Source organism: Corvus moneduloides, chromosome 13 (assembly GCF_009650955.1).
Source record: "Corvus moneduloides isolate bCorMon1 chromosome 13, bCorMon1.pri, whole genome shotgun sequence".
NCBI lineage: Eukaryota > Metazoa > Chordata > Aves > Passeriformes > Corvidae > Corvus > Corvus moneduloides.
Genome location: NC_045488.1, coordinates 14,162,093 through 14,183,776, shown reverse-complemented (window position 1 = coordinate 14,183,776; position 21,684 = coordinate 14,162,093). Strand labels below are relative to the sequence as shown.

The 21,684-nt window shown below is 36.7% G+C and overlaps 1 protein-coding gene across 1 annotated transcript in view; it reads left to right on the top strand.

Moving 5' to 3' along the window:
• ADAM10 (ADAM metallopeptidase domain 10) overlaps positions 1-19,367 on the top strand; it is a 43,194-nt gene extending 23,827 nt beyond the window's left edge. Inside the window, exons 5-16 of the mRNA XM_032123365.1 lie at positions 5,693-5,796; positions 7,202-7,351; positions 8,496-8,588; positions 9,204-9,387; positions 11,049-11,212; positions 12,280-12,463; positions 13,353-13,503; positions 13,809-13,992; positions 15,177-15,285; positions 15,570-15,790; positions 16,489-16,615; positions 17,097-19,367. Of these exons, the coding sequence (XP_031979256.1) occupies positions 5,693-5,796; positions 7,202-7,351; positions 8,496-8,588; positions 9,204-9,387; positions 11,049-11,212; positions 12,280-12,463; positions 13,353-13,503; positions 13,809-13,992; positions 15,177-15,285; positions 15,570-15,790; positions 16,489-16,615; positions 17,097-17,191 (1,766 nt within the window). The 3' untranslated portion in view covers positions 17,192-19,367. The remainder of the gene's footprint in view (positions 1-5,692; positions 5,797-7,201; positions 7,352-8,495; positions 8,589-9,203; positions 9,388-11,048; positions 11,213-12,279; positions 12,464-13,352; positions 13,504-13,808; positions 13,993-15,176; positions 15,286-15,569; positions 15,791-16,488; positions 16,616-17,096) is intronic.
• Positions 19,368-21,684: the final 2,317 nt, after the last annotated feature.

Sequence of the window (21,684 nt, the reverse complement as noted above, 5' to 3'; positions counted from 1 at the left end):
AATAATGCACAATATTCCATTATTAGGCTTAAACTTATCTATCTTGCTAAGCATATTTTTTGCAACTTCAAAACATATCTCAGCCAAACCTAGAAACTCTAACCATTGTTTTAATGTCCTTGCTTGCTATATAATTGTATCCTCTTCTATCTTCAAGTTTTCGCAGCTAGAGCTGATTCCTAAATTCTTTTGCTTCATTTCTAAAATCTGCTTTTTTCTCACACCTAAAAGCTTTTCCACCTTTTTGTGCTTCCCACGAGTGTGTATTTTCCTGGTGCTCACAAGACCCATACTTGAGAATAACTTTACAGGATTGCATTCCATATTTTTGATTATCAGAGAAGCTGCAGCGTGAGCTTCATTTTCATCCCTGCAGAGCATTGCTGGTCAGTTCACCGGGGGGAAGTCAGTTCAAAGGGGAGAAGGCAGTTTTCCCTGTCAGCTGCTGTGGGAGTATTACTGGCTTTGCTCCTGTAGCAGGAGAGTGGTGGGGGAAAAGTAATAAAAAAGTTACAAAAGTCTGGCATGAAACTCTGAGATACATCTTTCATAACATTGCTGTGAATAATTCACACATACTTCTGAGTTTTGTGTTGGATCTTACAGGTCTCACTGAACAGTTTGCTTCACAGTAGTGGGAATATTGGACTTCCACTTATGTAGGACTTTGTGTAAATAAGTCACTGTCAGCTTCATAAAGGGTTTTATTAACTAACCCTGTTGTTCAAAAAAGGGGGAGGAGGAAAGGAAGAGATGTAAGGCGGTGATGTGCCCAGTTTTCAAAGGTTGAGACAAGGAAGAAGATTGTCTTGTGTCCCAGTTCCTTGTGCTGTAAATAGTGACTAAAAATATTCTTCACTGTTATCGAATACTGACAGAAATAGAACTGTGCCTTAAAGAAGCAGATAAATTGATTTTATGAGAGTTACTACTGCTGTTTTGTAGGAGTGATCTCTGTTGGAAAAGTAAATGGATTGCTTTGGAAACTGGAAAAAGTAATGATGAAATGGTTCCTTACTAATATCTTATTAAGGTGAATGGGAGCAGGATATGTCGGGGTGTTTTTAATTATTCAGGTGATGGTATTTTGGCTTACATTGTTTTTCCTCTTGAGTCTAGTGCATCAAAACCATCAGTTAGAAACAAAATCATATTATCAGAGGGCATGGTCTAAATCTATTCCAGTGAGCCACATTAAAGCAGCAATACAGTATGGCTTCCAAATCACCGAGTGAGTGAGCATTGCTGCTTGCTCAGCAGGGTTGAAAATAGCCCATCCTGGTGCGAAGTCTGAGCAGCACTATTTAAAAATCCATCACTCCTGTTGGTTTCTGCCAGTGCAGTCTGATGTGCATGTGTTCTGATTGTATAGTGTCACTTTAGTCATAGGGATCATAGATGCTGCTAGGATTTCTGTTGTCTGAAATATCTGGAGTATAGAACTACTTCTGTCTCTTTCTGAAGAGTGCTTTTGAAGCTAAATTATTTTTGTCTTTCATGAGACCTATTTTTGCATTGAACTACAGCTCTAAAAAACCCCAACAACTCAAAAAAGCTAAGATTTATAGTAGATTTGTTGTTAATTTGTTGTTACTGCTCTAGTCTAAAGCCAGCTCTTGTGAAATAGTCAAACCACTACTATCTTACGTAGGACAAAAGCAACAAAAATAATCACATTTCTAACTCGGGAGAGACTGAGGTAAAAAGTCATCTTTGCCTTAATTTGGGTATTTTTTTGGTCACCCATGTTTTCAGCCTTTTGAAACAATATGCTTTTTAGTGCTTTTCAGAAACCACAATGCAACATATGATTAGCATCTCAATGAGTTCTTTTTCAGTAGTTAAACAAAAGTTGTTTTGTAAATGGGGATTATATTGTCAACTTTATAAGGCAGCTTTTGTCTGTTACAGTGGATCTGGTGACCAGTGGAAGGCAGCCTTCTATTCATGACTTGAAACACAAGTTGAATGATTTTAGTTTCTAAACCAGTCTTGATCAAACTGTTTTATAATTTAGGGCTAGAAAGATGCAAATTGCTGTTTAGATTTAAGATATTTAGGAAACATTTCTTTAAGGCTGAGGATTTAATTTGAACTATATTTACTTTATTTAAATAATGTTTGCTTCAAGTGTATCCCTGACTTCATACTGTAAAATACAAAATCAGTATTTCATCAGAACAACAGGAAGATCCTGTTCAGACCTTCAGGAAAATTAACATGGTCACTTCATTCTTTATGGTCTTGGAAGAACCATACAACTAAGAACAGAAAGTGGTGTGGTTTGTAATTTTGCAAAGCCCTATCTGCTAAATGGACTGACCATTGCAGACTGTGTTATTAATGAGAGCCTGGTTTCTTTTTCATCACATTGCAATGACAGTTGTCATAAGAGCACAGTGTTACAGAGTGCTGCAAATGAAATCTGTAATAAGGATTTTTTTTTTTTTTTTGTATCTGCTTGCATTTGAATTTTATTCTGACAGTATTGCTTTTGCTAGTATTGGGAAAATCTCTGTGGCTGTTTAAAGAATTGAGTTTTCCTCATTTGTAATGGAAGTTTGATGTCATCCTTGTCCCAGATGCCTAAATCCAGTAATTATTAAGCAGTTCACCTAAATGCTTAACAGATCATACTATTTACTGATAATTAGAAGAAGAAAAACCAAATGTTCAGGAATGTCTTTGTGGAAGGTAGTACACTTTCTTAAAAGGAAAAAATCCTTATTTTGAGCATCTGGAGTTGTATATATCATTAAAAATCATCTGCTATCTAGTTAGAATAAGACATTGTTGTCAGAAAGCATGAAATGACAAGATTTTGTGGGTGGTTTTTAGATTTATTGTTACTATATTCTAGTCTTTATTATTTTTTAACATTCTGCCGGGATGTACAAAAACCAAAAATGGACAGTACTAGGAAAGAAAAAGTTGGGGGCTTTTTGCCTGATGATTTTTTCTAGTTAGAAGATGGAACCTGCTATTAACCTCTTCTGTAGCTCTCTTGGAAAATAGTCTTCTACTTTCTCTTCAACTCTGCATTCACTGTAAGCAATCAATTTGTGGTGAAGGCATGTTTTTTTCCTTTTCACTTCACAGGGTTGTGCTAGGGATAGGCTAAGAAGCTCTTGATCCCAAAGAGCTGGCAGAAGGCTGCACAGAAAGCTGGCACATCTCAGAACATTGGAAAGCTTCACAAGAACATGCATTAGACTTCTGTCTTGTGGGTCAAAACTGTCCAAGTCATCTGGCACCATGTAGTTCTTGCTTAGCTTCAGAAATTTAAAAATGGAACTGCTGCAGGGAATGATGGAATAGGAAGTCTCAAAAGATGAAGAGGGAATGGTGCCTTCACAGTTTGGGGGCAGTTCAGCATTTAGCAAATGAAAATTTCATACGCAGCTTTCCCCGTAAGTTAGAAATGGTTCCAAAGTGAACTATCCTGTATTACCTGTCTCCTGTGATTAGCAGGGAGGTTTCAAATCTGTCCGTGGGGGATTTGTCTTTTCCAGCACATACAAAACCTCAGCAATTGCTATTGCAGACTGTTTTGTGTTCAGTTTTTTGTAATTTTAACTGTCACGGCTTTAAAGTGTTTCTTACTAGATTGCTTTTGAAGTGAGAAATATTGGAATCGCAGGCAGTCAGTATAAAAAATTTGTTAAGGGATTTCCTAACATCTTCAGGAAACAAGATAGAGAGAAAAGACAGATTATTTTGTGTTATACACTGAGAGCATTTATTTCCAGTACTGTTCTGTCAGTTGTCATAATGCTTCGGAGTGGGGCTCCTGCAGGAGTTGCTTTCAGGGTACAGTGGTTTTCTGCAGGGGCAGTGTATGGTGGAAAGGCAGGATGGGCCCTGGGTAACCTGCTGTTGTTGCAGAGATAAAGTCAGTGGTGTGAAGCCAGGTCATAGGTAATGAAAATTTGCATTGGACTAAATACAGTAGAATTTTTTCATACTTGTTTGAGGAAAAAAGGGTGGTGGAGATGGAGAAGGGAAGGATCATATCTACAGTCCTTTGCTTGTAACTCCAATCTAGTGGTATTAAACAGGATCCCGGAAAGTACAAGATGACTTCAACAGAGTAGTGCTTTTTGTTTAATATTGGTTGTGGCCAAGTCAGTGTTCCACTATTGTGCTGGAGCAAATTGGGTGAGGTGACTTGCACTAAGAGCATATTTTTTCTCTTTTTCTCTCCATTCTTCTGGCACTGTGCCAGGGCTAATTGTGCTGGGAGGAATGTGATGAGACAGCAGTTCAAAAATGGTATTTGGGTGGTGGTAGAAATTGAAATGAGGGAAACTAATATGCAGAAAGTCATGAAATAATCTTACCAGGTAAGCTGTATATTGACATAGTTTCGCAGTATCATGCAGTATGACTGCAGGAAACGGGCACAAGAGTCAAAGATAATTAAAGGCTGCTGTCAGATGAAACCATATCAGAGCCCATATTCCAAGGGAGCACATTTGCTGTGCTCCAGCTGCTGCCAAGCCTTGACTCCACAGCCTAGACTAGAGCTAGTCCAGGACAAAATCACCTGAAATGCATATAATGTGGGCATCAGGTCCTTGGTGCCTAGGCTTTACAAGTCTACTCTTACATGTCTGTTCTATTTACTCTGTGAGTTTGGATCCCCTCACCAAACAAAAATAAAAAACAAACAAACCAAACAACAACTCCCAAAAAACAGCACATCTTGGTAAAGTTTGCACATTTCTGACAAAAGTGGCACTCGGTTGAGATGCTAAAACTGTGGTTTGCCCTACAGAAACTGACTTGTTAAGTTTTCAAATTTGTGGCTACAATAATCTGTATTCCATTATTTCTTACTTGGGTACCACTTTATGATGGAATCCAGTCTGCAAAGAAATTGAAGGGACAAGTATTCAGTACTTCTCATCTTCAGAGGAAGCTTCTGCAAATACAGGTTACAAATCTGCAATAGGTACTGATAGTAAAACCTTAGCGTGTGTGTCTGAAGCACATTCCCTTATGCAACGAAGTCTGCACTGGCAACTATTGCAACTATTATTGTTGTTGAACAGGTGATTGTAGGATATTCTCACTAGTTTGGATCTCCAGCATGTTTAACTAACATGTAGTGGTTAACTAAACCATGGTTCTATCCATTAGCGTATTCTATCCATTCCCTTCTTACGTATTGGTAGTTAAGTAGCATAATGTGAATACTTCCAAAAAATCTGTGGAAGATGAATAAAATAATAAAATCCTCTAAGAACTTTAGCAAGGTTTCTTAGCTCATTTACCAAGTAGCATAAAAAAACCCTTTCTCTTATCCAAGCAGTCTTTAGTATACTTGATCTTTAATAACTTTCCATTGTGATGTCATTTTTTGAAGGCTGCTTTTAGTTAAAGGAAGTGGGTACAGATGTGTAAATAAAAGCTCTCATTTTTATGTTAGACGTTGCTCATTGTATTTTCTTGGGCTGCCTGAGAAAATAATGTTAAGAAGCAAATGTCACTTTTGTTCTGTTTGTAAAACTAAGAATGTCTTAGTAGAAATGTTTAATGAATAAAGGCTGCATAAACCTTAAATCTTCTAATGCTCCCCTCAAACCACATGCACAATATTGGACACAAACTGAATAAATTGGAGTGATGCAGCCGTATTTTGGACTTGTACTTGGAATTTGAAAACTCAACCTGGCCTTCCTCTTTTTAGAATATCCACATAAATATGGACCACAAGGAGGTTGTGCAGATCATTCAGTATTTGAAAGAATGCAGAAGTACCAGATGACTGGTATAGAAGAACCGACGACAGAGGTACAACAAAGGCTAATGGATTATGTTGATTAGTAGTTAGTGTGGTAACTTCCTATTTCTTGTATGTTGTCTCTTTTACTTTTGGTGAAACGTCATCCCTCCACATTGTGAGATACTTAAATTACTGCTGGAGGTTTCCTTTTACATAATTTTTCTAAATTCTTTTTCTCGTTGCTTTTGTAGCATAGATGTTCTACTTAGAGTCTTAATGAATCCTATGTGATCTCAAATTTTTCAACAATTAGAATTTTAGATGGATGTGGAAATCAAGCTTGAAATGAGGAATATACTTAATTGCAGTTGAGAAGGAAGAGTCTCAAGATCCCTTATCTCCAAGTAATACATTGGTTCTAAAGAGTAATAACTTCTAGATTTTTGGGTTATGTTAATGTAACACACTTGGGATATCTGAGTGATTTCAGTGGAAAGTTGAATGATATTGGTGGGAGGGTCTTCCTAACAACCCTGTAAGCTTGAAGGGGTTGCAGCACATTACAGATTGGCTGCTGTAAGAGGTAAGTGGAAGGAACTTGTGTACCTACGTAGAGTCCCACAGTGGGTTTGCCTTCAGGTTTGCACCACATGTAATGAAATATTTTTTCCAACAGCAAGTTACTGAGTTTCTCTTAGACTGAGTTCTGAGCTGTTCCAAGTCTTGGCATAATTTTGTGGTGTCTGCTAAATATATATCAAGAAAACTATGCAATATGGCTTGTCAAATAGCATTAGCAACTTAGTTTATTTATGTTGTGACTCCAGAAATTGTCAACATTAATGCACTTTTCAGCATTGGTAACAATAACATGCTTTTCCAAAAGTTTGCTTGTAAAACTTCATGGAGAGAGAGAGGGCCATCAACCAGTGAGTACTGTAAGGCCAATGTGCTACCAGATACCGCTTTGACTAACCAGTGTTCCTTTAACTTCATGTTCAGTGTCCCATTTGTGCCATGCTGGAGTGCTTAAACATTTCTGTTTGCTGAGGTAGCTGACTAAGGTAATTACAATTTGAAATAACTGGTGTTAGGGAAGGCGCAGTTAAGTCCCACCAGTGCTGATTTTTTTTCCTAATCTACCAACTGTTTGTTCATCTTAGAAAAGGATTATAAAAAAGAAAAATTCCAAAGATCACATGAATGAAAAAAATCTATGTAACATTAACTGCCTTTTGTAATATAAAATGAAATGCAGGGAAAGCTTTTGCTAAGATGACATACAAAGTATTTGAAAACTGAATATAATGTACTTAATTCAAGATTCATCAAACTTCGCAAATTAAAGAAAAAGAATGAAAATCTGTTTGTATTAGTGGAGTATGTTTATGAAAATTCATTGTTGTTTTTAGGTAATCTAGTTCAGCACATAGAGCTACAAAATTAATGTATTTCTTTCCTGTGCATGTGTAGAAGCCTGTTGAAGAGCCTAAGAAGGATGATCCACAGCTTTTGAGAAAAAAGCGTGCCACTCAGGCTGAAAAAAACACGTGTCAGCTGTACATCCAGACTGATCATTTGTTCTACAAGCATTATGGAACCAGGGAAGCTGTGATCGCACAGGTATTTCCAATCCTTTTGTTTTAAATCACCTGCTTTTACTTCGTGTAGTCCTGATAAATTTCATGTAACTTATCTGCATGTATTTTTGCTTATTTACTTTATAATCTCTTGTTTCATTTGTTAAAGTGGTCTTGACATAATTAAAACAGCATTTTTTTATTTTGCTAAAAAAATGCTGTTTCTGTGACAACAGTCCTGGGCACTTGTGCCTCCTTTAATGGCAGCTGTGGTGTGTTTAGCACCTGTTAGCAGGACTTGCAGTCTGACTGTTCTCAATTGTTACTCAGAAAAATATTTCCTGAAGAGTTCTGTCCTGTTTGACAGCCTGCCAAGCCTCTGTTTTAGCACTTGCATAGGCTTCCCTTTGAAATTTTAACTCAAAACACTGAGCTAATGATGCTGAGATCTATTCCTGTAGTATCTGGTGGAGTGGATGGTTAAAAAAGCAGGGGCAGCTAAAGGCAGATGCTTTTCATTTGTCAATATACTATTAACTGGGAAAAGGATCGATTTGATTTAGTGGTTTTGCTCATAATTTGCTAAAAATAAGCATGTTAATGTACTTCTCCTGAAGTCTGAATTTTCACTGCCACTTGCAGATCTGAATTTTACTATTTATTCATCACACTATGTAGGCAATTCGAGTAATATTTTTCAAAGCTCTGAAGTCACCTTCAAAATCAGCTTTTTAGTGTTAGCATTTCTGTGTGCTCTTAGAAAAGGTAAATGATTTGTTTTTCCACATTTGTGTTCTGCCAGAAATGAAAGAATAATTCTTACCAAGTAAATTTTTTTCTCCAAAAAAGAAATACAATGCTTTGAATATGATTTGAACTACAGTGTTGTCTTACCAAAGCAGTGAATAAACAGGTATCACAAACAGGTATCTGAAAGTTGATGGAATTATGTCTTTAAATAAAGGCAAATGGCAAAACCCCTTGGTGGTATCTGGCGTGGTGGTGATGCAGGTGCTGGTAGTGATTTATTTCCATCATGGGCCATCATTTAATTAAAAAGGCTTGTTAGAGTTCCTAGAGCACAAGATGATCTATTGGAACTGTAGGCCTTGCAGCTGTTGCTGTTTAAGATGAGCTATAGTGTAGCACACAGATCTTTGAACTGTAGATACTTTTGTTTTTGACAGATTTCCAGCCATGTTAAAGCGATTGACACAATTTACCAGTCAACAGATTTTTCAGGGATCCGTAACATCAGCTTCATGGTGAAACGAATCAGAGTAAGTTGTGTTGGAAATGTTTTCATCTTCACTGATGCTGTTTGGAGGCTGTATTCTTCGGATGTCCTGATCCTGTTCACTTATTGTTTTGTAACAGTTCTTTAGCACAAGTGTCTCTGCAGTAAATGATGCCCTAAACCATTTATTTGGTTTGGTTTTAGTGTTTATTGTCAAAAGCCCACTACTTCTGTTACTAAGCTGTGGTCACTTTTTCTATGGGAATCAACTTACTTTGTTTCAGCACTGTTGTTGTGTGGTGAATAGACTATTGCTACTGTCCAAGAACTTTATTACTAAAATAGAGAATGGCTATCCAGGTTGAGGCTTCCTTGTAAAAGTGATAATTTAGGAGGATAAATAGAAATTTTTGGGTACTGATGGAAAAGAAATAGAAGGAAATAAGACAATGGTGATGTACTACACAAATGCAATTCTTCGTTTATTGTTGCACTTTTTTTTCTAAATATTGGGATGGTAGCTTGTCAAGGCATGTAAATTTTAGACATCATCTTTAACTACGTAACATAGCAAGGTACTGACAACAGTAAGCCTCTTAACTGGCACGTGCAAGTGGAAATGAATCCTGTCTTACAGTTTGTTTCAATTTACTTTTAGATTAACACAACCGTAGATGAGAAGGACTCTTCCAATCCCTTTAGGTTTCCTAACATCGGTGTGGAAAAGTTTCTGGAACTGAACTCAGAACAGAATCATGATGATTATTGCTTGGCCTATGTGTTTACAGACCGTGATTTTGATGATGGAGTCCTTGGTCTGGCTTGGGTTGGAGCCCCTTCAGGTAATTCTATATGAGCCTTCAGTGCTATGAGATAAAAGTATCGTACGTAGGCACTAGGAGAAAGGTAGACTGTGTCTTTTAAACTGACAGTGAACACACAAAAATCTCCTAGCTTTTAACAATTTTGGTTGGAAGGTTTGATATTTTTTTTTTTTTTTTTTTAGTGTGTCATTTCAGTTCATCTTTCTGTACTTCTGATGAGCAGGATATGAACAATAAAGAAAAGCATATTTATTTTGTTATACAAAGGTGATATTATTTGGATTGCTTTTTATTTATGGTAGGTATGAGTGACCAGTAAAGTGACAGATGAAACAAGTATTTCTGCTCTATATAAAGAGAGCTTACAACTATGCAGTTTAAATTTTGTAGTAGAACTACACTGCAGAACCTTTAGGTTTTCTAGGTAGTATTGAAAGAAATTTTTTTTTAAATCAGTCAGATCTTGTTCTGGGAGATAACAGAATAATTATTGTGTGACTCTTCTTGAACTGATTCTCATTAGTTTCAGTCTAGTTGTGTATTTTGGGTCTAAAGTATGTTCTTCAATGTAAAAAAATCTCAATCTATGAGACTTTGCAAGATACCTTAGTGAGAACATTATTGAGAGCTTTAACAGAATTTGAGTAATGGTGGAAGAAACATGAAACTGTTCATAAAGGGTAAGAGATCAATAGACCCATGACTGCAGTATGTTAAAGGGACCTGTGTGGACTAACCTTAGTGACTATGGAAGAACCATAAGAAAAATAATGCCCAGATGGTGAATAGAAATGAGAAATTTGGTCTGTGATGACTTTTCTAGTGTATACACTGAGCAAGCACAGGATGAATTGGAATGTGCAGTCCCTAAACACTGCTTCCAAAGCTAAATTTAATTGAGAAAAACTGTGGTCTGTGAGATTCTCATCCTTAACACACATGCTGACATAGATTAAATGGGATATGTCACTAAATCGAAATTTTACTTCAGAAAGGAAAACTTCTTTAGAGTGATTTTTAGATACCATTTGCATTAGCAATAGAATAGCTGAATTTTAGAACCTTAATAATGCTTCAGTAAAAACTCAAGTTATGGAAAAATTTGGTGAAATTAAAGTCAAAATTTTGGGAATTTACCAAACAGGAAATGTGATGCACTTGATTGCCAACCTTCTAAACATGGATCTCATTAACCAACACATCAGAAGCATTTTCAGCTTTAGTTTGTACTTTTCCTGACAATGATAGATGGGTAACGTTAGGCATTTTATATAAATGCTCTTGCTATGAGAGAGGATCTCTGCATTTACCATGGATTTTTTTACTCAGTGAAATCCAAATGGGATGTAGATTGAGGCTACTTCTATTGGACATTGCACCCTGCTAGTCTTGTACTACATGTGTGATGAAATAAGCGCTCATCTGTACAGTGAATGCCCAAAATAGTTCTCAAAAGCTATTCTAAACCAGCTAACTTCTTGTGTGAATGTATCCAATCACTGTTGAGAGCATTAGTGTGAATAAATCAAATCTACTTTCAAGGTTGTGTTGATATTGATTATAGAGAACTCTTAGTCTGTAAACCTGCAGAGGCAAACTGTTTGTTGCTCTGGATGTTGGTAGGTAAGTAACACTTCTTTCCCTAAAAGTGTGACTGTTGTACTTTTGTCTGAATGCAGGAAGCTCTGGTGGGATATGTGAAAAAAGCAAATTGTATTCGGATGGTAAGAAGAAGTCTCTGAACACTGGAATCATCACTGTCCAGAACTATGGCTCTCATGTGCCCCCCAAGGTTTCTCACATTACTTTTGCACATGAGGTTGGGCATAACTTTGGTTCCCCTGTAAGTATTACTGGTGATCTGTTAACTCATTCTCAGCCATTTCAAAGGGCGTGATTTACAAATGGAAGTTTTACTTCTTATAAACAAGGAAAGTAGAATCCTGACTCCATGAGCATATGTGCATGTACATTGTATACAAACAAAATGGATGGCAACTGAGCCCTTTTATGATTATTTGACAGCACTGGTGCAATAGCGCATTTTGTGAATTGTTTATTTATATTAGTTCAATCCCTTACAAAGGTGCTCTATTATTGTTCCCTAAATACTTCCCTGTCTTTATGAAGAGTAGAGTCACACGCATCTTGTTAAATGTATTGTACTTCATCCTGGAGAGGAGGAAGAAGCACTGCAAAATTGATTAAGATGACACTTTATTCAACAAATGGCTCATGTTTATGTTAGATTATTTATATTTAGAAGTTTATCTAAGTGGAGGGAATTAAGATAACAAGAAGAATGTTTTTGAACAGAACTTTACAGAACAGTTATTTAGGGATGCAACTTGTTTGTGGCAAGCTTGAAAGCATGAGGCTTTTTGTTTTGCCAGTGTGGAATGCATTTCATTCCTCATGCTGGATATTGTAGATGTAGTCCCTGGCTGACAGACTCCTGCTCTGTTTTGAAGTTCTCTTTGTACCTCCCTCAAAGAAAACAAGAGGAATGGACTGTGGTTTCTGTTAACTACTCCTGCTTTTATTCCAGAGACTGCTGATTACCCTTTTGTGATCATAAAGCCACTCTCTTTAGGAGATGGCAGCTTTTCCAAGTCAGTATTCATTCTGGGATATGCACTTTGGGGGTACATTACCAAGCATACAAATATGATGAAACTTAAGAAATTAGATACTTGCTACTGTTGTGTTGGGGAAAAAACAACAAACAACAACAGAACAAAGAGAACCCAAAATCAAACCTTGAGTTTACATGTAGTTTTTGTATTGAAAGAAATCTGAGAGCATAAGATGGTGGTTTATTGTTTTTTTAATTCTGCATTCAGGCTACCAAATCCAGGTTACTTTTGCACCTGCCATGACTGAGATAGTTGTAAAATATTTGTTTTGCAGCATGATTCTGGAATGGAGTGCACTCCTGGAGAGTCCAAGAACTTGGGACAGAAGGAAAATGGCAATTATATCATGTATGCAAGAGCTACGTCTGGGGACAAACTTAACAACAATAAGTTCTCAATCTGTAGTATTCGAAATATCAGCCAAGTTCTAGAGAAAAAGAGAAATAATTGTTTTGTTGGTATGTATTAATCCTCCTGAAAGCAGAATGGCTAAGATATTACTGTAGTACTTAATTTAAAATTTCTTTTATTTATTTTTCTTTATCTTATTTTTTTTAATTTACTGAAAGATTCTGCAAGTAAAGAATTGAATTTGAGATCTCCAGTACTATGTAAAGTTCTGGGCTGCCCAGCACAGAAACAGCAGGACATACTGGAGCAAGTCCAGCAAAGGGCCACAAGGATTATTAAGGGATTGGAGCATCTGACATATGAGGAGAGTCCCAAGAGAGCCTGTTTAGTCTGCAGCAGAGAAGGCTGGGGGAGGCTCTTCTCTGTCTTTGTAAATGCCTGGTGGGAGGGAGTAAACAAACAGGGTCAGACTGTTTTCAGTCATGTTCATTGGGACTAGAGGTAAGGAGCATGTACTAAACTACTGGGAATCCTATTTAGACATTTAAAACAATTTTGCATTAATTTTTCTTCCTGGAGTCTGATGTGTGAGCTCTCACAAATTTAGTGAGTCTGTGCTCACGTAGGTTTGCACATCTACTCAGGTTTGGATTTTGGAGCAGTTCACCCCAGTACCAGTGCCTTTGCCTTAAGGTCCTCTGGCGGTCAAAGGAGTGCAGGAAAGGATGCAGCTCCTTTGGGGACTGAGCAGAAAGCTTGTTCTTACACTCCCACTCTTATCAGCCAAAACCTTTTACTCAGAGGCTTAAAATTGTATGAGTTGTGGGAATGACTAAGCTGGGTGGCAAGCAGTAATGCAAGTTGACTTGAGCTGTAGTCTGAAGTCCAGCTTGACCAGGCTCTTTCAGTTGTGATTAGCTGGATGCTTGTTAAGGTTTGTAAGTATTTGCATATTCTTTGTACTGCTTTGTACATAAATATACTGGCATTTTTCAGAGTCTGGGCAGCCCATCTGTGGTAATGGACTGGTTGAGCAAGGAGAACAGTGTGATTGTGGATACAGTGACCAGTGTAAAGATGAATGCTGTTACGATGCAAACCAACCAGAAGATAAAAAATGCAAGTTAAAACCAGGCAAAAACTGCAGGTATGGTGCATGTTTGTTACACCACACTTTAATTTTGGGCATTTAGTGGGAACTCTGATGGGTATTTCAGAATCTGAATCTGCTTACCTGCATTTTTATGAAAATACTGATTTTGTTTAAAATGCTTTAAAATAAGTGAGAAGTTCATAAGCATAATTTTGGCATGGGAAAAATTATTTTCAAGTCACAGTTTGATTAGCACAAATCAGAAATTTTTTGACTGGTGGAGTAGGTTTCAGGGTGAATAGTTCATTTGGAATGGTTCATGCTTTTTCTTGGCATCCACAATTTGTGTTTCTTTCCAGCCCCAGCCAAGGCCCGTGTTGCACTGCCCAGTGTGATTTCAAATCGAGGACAGATAAGTGTCGGAATGATTCCGACTGTGCTAAGGAAGGAATGTGTAATGGTGTCAGTGCTCTCTGTCCTGTATCTGAACCCAAAGAAAACTTCACAGTGTGCAACAGGAACACCCAAGTTTGCATAAAGGGGGTATGGTTTTTACAGTCTTATGTATCTGCTAATGTTGTTTATTGCAGGGCACTGTATTGTGAATTGATGCAGTTTGTATACTTACTGCAGAGGAGTGCAAGCTCAGTCGTCTTTTCAGTACAGATGTTTGATTTATTAGTGTCAGTCAAAATAACAGTGAAAGTACACCAAGGATTAAGAAGTAGGTAACAAGTCCCAAGGTAGCTATACTGTCTGAGAAAGTTACATTTAAAGTTTTTTGTAAAAATCAGGATTATGAAAGTGTTTTCTTTTCTGGTTCCACCTTTTCATTTTTCTTCAGGCTTGGTGAAGTAATTCTGTTGACTTAGAAAACTGGATAGACTGTCAACAGAGGTTGAATTTCGTTTATTGGCAATACACAGTTCCTCCAAACATGTACATACAGCACTGATGTGAAAGCATATGGAATTAAAATTATTCTGAAATGCCATCAGTTTCCGGGGTTAAAGGAAACATGGCAGTTGCTATGAAATATTGATGGGAAGTCTCTTATAAGCTGATGTGTGTTTACTTGAAAGCACACACAAGCAAAAATCATCCTCTTAAAGACCTGTAACTTGTGTTGCTCTAGTCTGTTTTCTACAGTCCAGGTTTTTAATCAAATACTGCTTGTAATATTTTTCAGCTAATTTATAGCCATCTTAAAGATAGAGGAATTGTCTTTGTATAGTTACTGATTTTGAAACAAGGTTATAAATACACTGAACTATGAGTTTGAAGGATCCTCACACAGTGAAATTAAATACAGACTCTTTTCTGCCATTAATTTTTGTTATTTTCCTAGAGAATTATTTGTGAATACATGTGTTTGATTTATTTTTCTAACCATGGTTTTGAGTAGTCGTGTTTCAGTGTGAACTGTAGTGCTGTGTGTGTTTTGCAGGGTACTCTGAGGCTATAAAAGAAGATACTGTGTTAAAAAATAAAATAGGGTAAATCGCCTTCTAAAAAACAAGAAAATATGCCAAAATATTGAAGTTGAAAAACTCTAATAATTTTTCATTTATAAGCTTTAGGAAAAAATTGAAGCAGTTGGTTTTATTGATAAGCATATTTAGACCTATGATTATGCTTTCAGATATTAATTTTTAATATCTTTCCTAATGTTGGTGTGCTTAAAAGTGAAATTGATTTTTGTGGTGTTGTGCCTTTGTCTCCCACAGCAATGTGCCGGCTCTATCTGTGAGAAGCATGGTTTGGAGGAGTGTACATGTGCTAGTTCAGATGGCAAGGATGATAGAGAACTGTGCCATGTCTGCTGCATGAGAAAAAGTAAGATTTGTCTGAATCATAAGTGTAAATAGAGCAGGAGGGGTCTGAGAAATCATTTGCTCATGGTGTTTGGACTTGAGTTTTTGTTAGCTTGAGAGCTTGAGAGAATTTTTTTCATATGTAGTTTCAGACAGACATTGCATTGTATTTTTTAGGAAATAATGTATTTTGCGTTTTTACAGATTATTAGAAAAGCATTTTGAACAATTGAATACTAGGGTGGGTATTTGTACACAGATGTTGTAATACAGTAATGGTTTGATTAATTCGTATTCACTTTTCAGTGGACCCAGCTACTTGTGCAAGCACAGGCTCGAGCCGATGGCAGGAATACTTTCATCTTGAAACCATTACTTTGCAACCTGGATCTCCCTGTAATGATTTCAAAGGCTACTGTGATGTGTTTATGAGGTGTCGGCTAGTAGATGCTGATGGCCCTCTAGCTAGATTAAAGAAAGCCATTTTTAATCCAGAACTATATGAAAATATTGCAGAATGGATTGTGGTAAGTCTATTTTTATATAACAAGTCTAATATGAAATGTTCTTGGTAATCAAGATTCATAGTTAAGTGTTGCTCTATATGCAGAGTGCTTCAGCATTCTTCAAAATATAATTAGCCCTTTTACTAGTTTTTCTGTAAGCACCCTGTGTGCAACAAATAAGTTTGCTAGGTTGAAGGGAATGGAAACAAACAACAAACAAATAAATAGTATCTGTTATTACCTCTGTTCATTCACATTTTTAGTTTACTGTTCTTTCATGTTTTAACTCTTCATATTTGAATGCTATGACTTCTTTTAAAGAACTAAATATTTTGGTCTTTAGCATTCATCATTTTTATTGTGCTGGATGACGCTTTAATAATAATGTACTGGAAGAAGAGCTAGAGTGAAACACTGGAGAGCTGCATAGGCAATTTTGTGTAAGCTATAGATTGTTTTAGGCTTATCCAGCTCTGTTGGAGTGTATCTTCTGTGAAGTACCCTTCTGATACTGGAAGGGAAGTATTGGGGCTTTTCTGTGGAAGAAGTTTGGGGACAGTCTTTAAACTGTTATGGTCACATATTCTCAGTGATGTTTCAGAAAAGCTTTTTGATGACTTCTAAAACGCAGTGAAAAGCCATATGCAGTGTCCTCTGTCTCTTGTGCATGTGTGCCAGCCCCCACAAAATCTTGTTGTTGTTGTGGTTTTATTTTTTAGGCTTATTGGTGGGCAGTGTTGCTTATGGGAATTGCATTAATCATGCTAATGGCTGGCTTCATTAAGATATGCAGTGTTCATACTCCAAGCAGTAATCCAAAGTTGCCTCCTCATAAACCACTTCCAGGTGAGTACTCCAGCTAATTATAGGGAAATGTTTTCTCCTCAGGTGTTTTGTTCTAAAGAGAAATTTCAGGTGTCTCTACCTATAGTTCTTAGTCTGGCACTGGCACTGTGAAACTACAAATGGAATTGATGCCAGTGAAACAATTCATGAAAATCTAATTCTTGCTTTATTTTCTTATAACATAATATGTATATCAAAAGAAAGCTTTGAAGACTTCTTCCAGTGTCAGAGTTGCTTTTATTTCCTATTCCATGCTACACTTTGTAAGAATTGGCCTGTTCAAGGAACTACTGTTGAGATCCTGAAATGTATTCTGTATGTCCTCCATGCAGTTACTCATCTAGTTAAAACTTCGCAGGTTTAAATCTGAAGCCTTCCAGAAAAACAGTTGTATTTAATTTGCATGGCCAGGGCAATACTTCTGGAAATAACTTGAGTTTTTACAATTAATTTTAATAATGGCTACTTTTCTTTGAAACAGGCACTTTAAAAAGGAGGAGACCACCACAAACCACTCAGCCCCCACAGCGGCAAAGGCCCCGAGAGAGTTATCAGATGGGACATATGAGACGCTGACTGCAGCTTTTTGCCTTGGTTCTTCCTAGTGCCTACAATGGGAAAACTCACTCCAAAGAAAACCTAATAAGTCATTGTCCCCAGCCTAACTCTCAAAAATTGAAGAGGAAACAAAAAGCATGATATGCCCTCAAAACAAGTGGAAGTGGTTAATTTTTAATGAGAGAATCTTCCAGCTCAAAAAGAAGAGAAATGTTCTTCTTGAGTATTTTTAATTTAGTGGCACAAAGTCCTAGCATATCATGATTCTTTCCCCCTTCTGTGCTCTTCATTGCTGCATTTTCTTCACTTGCAGGCAAATATGGCTGTAGTAAAACTTTTACTCAAGAATTGAGAAAAATATATATTTTTCAACTGCCAGACAAGGCTAGGAAGCTAGACCACCTCAGCATTGGAGACATTACTTGTCAATGTATATACATTGTTATATGCAGACATGTATTTCTAACGTACACCCGTACTTGTGTGCAATTGTAAACAAGAGAATTGCAATATGGATGTTTCTTTGTATTATAAAACTTTTCCGCTATTAATGAAGAAATTACTGTTTAATTGACATACTCAGGATAACAGAGGATGATGGTGTGTAGTGGTCAAGGGTCCTGTGATGCTTTACACAGCAATTTTGAATCCAATCACACTTTTTTTATCATTATCAAAGTTGTTTCAAGCACTCATTTCATCTTTATCCAACAGCTGCTAAGACACAGCATACAAGACTGGATGGTCTTAGAGAGATTTAACAGGTGTTCTGCAAACTTTGCAAATGTCAGAATGTTTCAAAAATGTTTTATGTAAGTGTCTTCCTTGTAGCTCAGCATAAATATTTTTAATTTGTCTGATTATTCAGTGAAATAATGAATAGTTTGATCAAATATTTCCATGCTTTATTAGAAAGTTCTGCCTTTATTCAACTTGTTTTAAAAATTGCAACCACTTTATTTGGGCTGTTCAGATGTTCTTACAGTTTGGTAATCAAGTTCATGTTCTAAGGGATGTGGAAAGAAAGAAAAGCTGTAGTTTTTTATTTTCTTTTTTAATTTATCAAGTGTTTGGATAACTTTTCAGCATGATACTGTTGATTGATAACCACTAAAGTAGTGATTTGCCCAGCTATTGTGGCAGCGTTAAAACTGTAGTTAGGACTACCAATTTTCCCACATTTATATCAGTAGTGAAGTTCAACAGCACAATGTCCCATTCCAGAGTTTTTATTACGAATGTAAATAATTGGCATTTTTGAAGATGAAATAAAAGATGTCTTAAGGTGCTTACTGCTATGCAGGAGATGAAAGGGGGCATTACAAAATGTTTAAGCTTGTGATGTATTTATTGCTTGTTTCCCAAAAGCACCAAGCTAATTAGAGATGCAAATGGCTATAATTTTCCTGGCTTTGCTTAGGAGAAAATTTACTAAGGGTTGGACAGATGTCCTTTGTTTGGTTTTTTTTTTTTTGGTTTTGTTTTGTTTTTTAAGAGTATAAGGTTTACACAATCATTTTCATAATGTGACGCAAGCCAGCAAGGCCAAAAATGTTACAGAATATAATGGGATCTCTTCCTTGTAAACTTGTACAGTATGTGGTAACTTTTTCAAAATACAGCTTTTTGTACATGGTTTAGAGACAAATTTTGTACATGAAACCCCAGGTCCAATAGACGATATAAATAATTCTAAATGATCTTAACTAGTTAGAAGTGTATGTAGTTGCTTTTAAGTAATTTTAAATACATTTGTTTTAAGACTGTGCAAAGATTGGAAGTGGGTTTGCATTTCTAAAATGGTGACTTCTATTCAGCAAGAGTTCTTAGTAACTTCTTGAGTGTGGTAGACTTTGGAACGTGTAAATTTTTTGCCTGTAATGTTATCCTGTGGTAGGATTTTGGCAGACAAATGCTGCCCTATTTTATTTTGAGTCTAAGTTAAGTGTTTTTTGAAAACAGAAATGTGCACTGAACTCTCCACTGCAAGTCAAGATGTGGTAAAGCCGAAAGAAAGTTCAAGACAATGAAACAAATACTACTGTCGATTTCATGTCCACTGTGTTTTATACAGTCTCTTTTTTGTTCACTTTGGAAATTTTTACTAAAAAATGCAAAAAATAAAGTATTGTGCAAAGATATGTAAGGTTTTTTGAAACTTGAAATGCATTAATAAATAGACTTGATGAAATCATCTTCTGAAGATCCATTTACTTGTTGAACCCTGAGAGCAAAGAGGAATACACAGATTCCACTTTGCTTAATTTTTGGCTTTTACTGTCATGCCAAAATGTAATTGTACTGTCTCTCTCAAAGTGCCCCTCTCAATTTTAACATCATGCGGTTACGTAAGAAAAAATGTGTTTGTGTAACCTGTTTAGGGAAAGCCATGAAATTAATTTTAAATTACTTATATGGTCACAGGAATAAAACTTTTCTTACCTTCAAAATGAAAACTAGGTGCTAGTGGGATGGGATGTTCAAGCCTGGCACCGTAGTTACTGATCGATACCTTTGAAAATATATTTGGAGAGGAATATTGGATTTAATATGCAATACTCTGAATGCATGAGACTTACAGAAGGAGCAAACGCGCTTTTTGCAAGGCATTTTAAAACTGCTAAGCTTGATCTCTGGGTTTTTGTGTGTGTTGCATGCTTGATTTAAGTGATAAGACTGCTTTTAAAAGCCAGGTCCTGCCAGTGACTCTTCCATTCTTAGGGCTGTTTGTTGAGAGTGGCCTGCTCAGATATCTGTTTCCTGAAGTGAGCAGGGTGGACTTTGATGTTATCCAAGCATACGCAGAGTTCCTTCCTCACAATGCCTCCCCCACCACCCCCTGTGACTTTTTATAGAAGTGCTTCTCCCTGTAGCTAAATAGCACTGTCTGTGCAAAGGGCATTAAAGGAAAATCACTTGGAGCAGAGCCCTTCTGCTCATCCTCACCAAAGGTGCCAAATAGAGGTGGTGGTGGTTGTGTTTAAATCTCTCTGTAGGAACACAGCCCAGAGGGGTGGAAATAATGCCTAAGCTGCTCAAATACAAGTTTCACCTATATTTTAAAATACAGGTGAAACAAATCAGTACATAATTTTTTTAGCTAATATTTGACATAATAATCCTTATTTGTACCTATTAATGTATTCATCTTGCATTTCTTAATGTTTTGGGTATTAAATGTGTACATTCACCTCTGGTGTAGAAGCATATATAGCGTAGTCAGAATGGTGTGAGTATGACAAGGGCAGCAAAGTTCTCTTAAGCAATGAAACTATACCATACAGACTGTAAGTCATTGATGTAATTTGAGTTTTAATTAGTGTTCCAATATTTCTTTCAAGAAAAACACAAAAAGGAAGGAACAGGTCTTTATTTCTGAATATTGGAGGTTCATTATTACAGATAGGTGATGAAAAGGACAGCAGCCATTCTGTCATTCTGGGCTGTGCATGCTCTGACAGGAGTAGGCACCTGGTGGCTTCTAAGGTCTCAAGTCAGCTGTATGGAGTGAGAATAATTCCAATGAGCACAAAGTAAGGCACCACTACACTATAGGCACTTGAAATTTAGGTATGACTTCAATTTTATGTTCAGGCATGGTGACACTCAGAATATATTGCAGCTTGGGCTGTATTTCACTTTTATATCAGAAATTACTGTAATGGCTGTCAGAGGGACAGAATTTGGATATTGGATTTGTGAAAATGGCATAGAAGAAGTATCTTCATATCTGCAAGAGTTCAAATATTGAATATTCTTTTAATTTCCTACTTTTTAAAAGCTTTCAAATTGTCTTATCTGAGGATATACCAGCTTCTCTCAGTTGAACAGGAGAATGTTTTTTCACAAAAACCAGAAAAAAACTGCAGTATCCCCATTTCTTGAGTTTCAGCACACTGTAGACACCTCTGACTCTTCTTCCACCTGCTTTTCCTGAAGTAATGCCTGTTTCTCTTGAAGTTTAGATCCCTTTATCAGCCTTCTTACCAAGTAAGTGATAGTAATTTGCAAGAAATGCCAATTCTTGCAATGAAATGCAGTGTTGAAATGTTTCTAAGAGTGTTGTATCTGTACTGGAGGAGAAGTACAGCCCAATTCTTTTTAGCCTTTGTCTCTTGCTCTGTCATCCTTCAGTATCTTCTGAAAAAAGCTTTTTTTGAGGAGTAGGGGGTAGGATTTGGTTCAGGAAGCTTACGAAATTCATAGCTTAGAAAGTTGGTGATAACTGATGTAAATGCAATTTCAGTGACAGTATTTAAATTATTCTCTGAATAGACAAGTATTTTATAAAAAAAAGAAAACCCTGAAACAGAAGTAAGTGGCAGGTCTTTAGCTTTTTGCCAAAGCAACAACTGAATTCTAGAAACAATCTGAAGAAATGCCTAATTTTGAGTTAGCCATACATGCTTCCACTGTTTACTCTCATTTTTCATTGTGCTTTGGAAAACTAAAATGGCCACATTGTCATTTGTTCCTTACCTGTTATCGTGCAGGACATGATCCACTGTAAC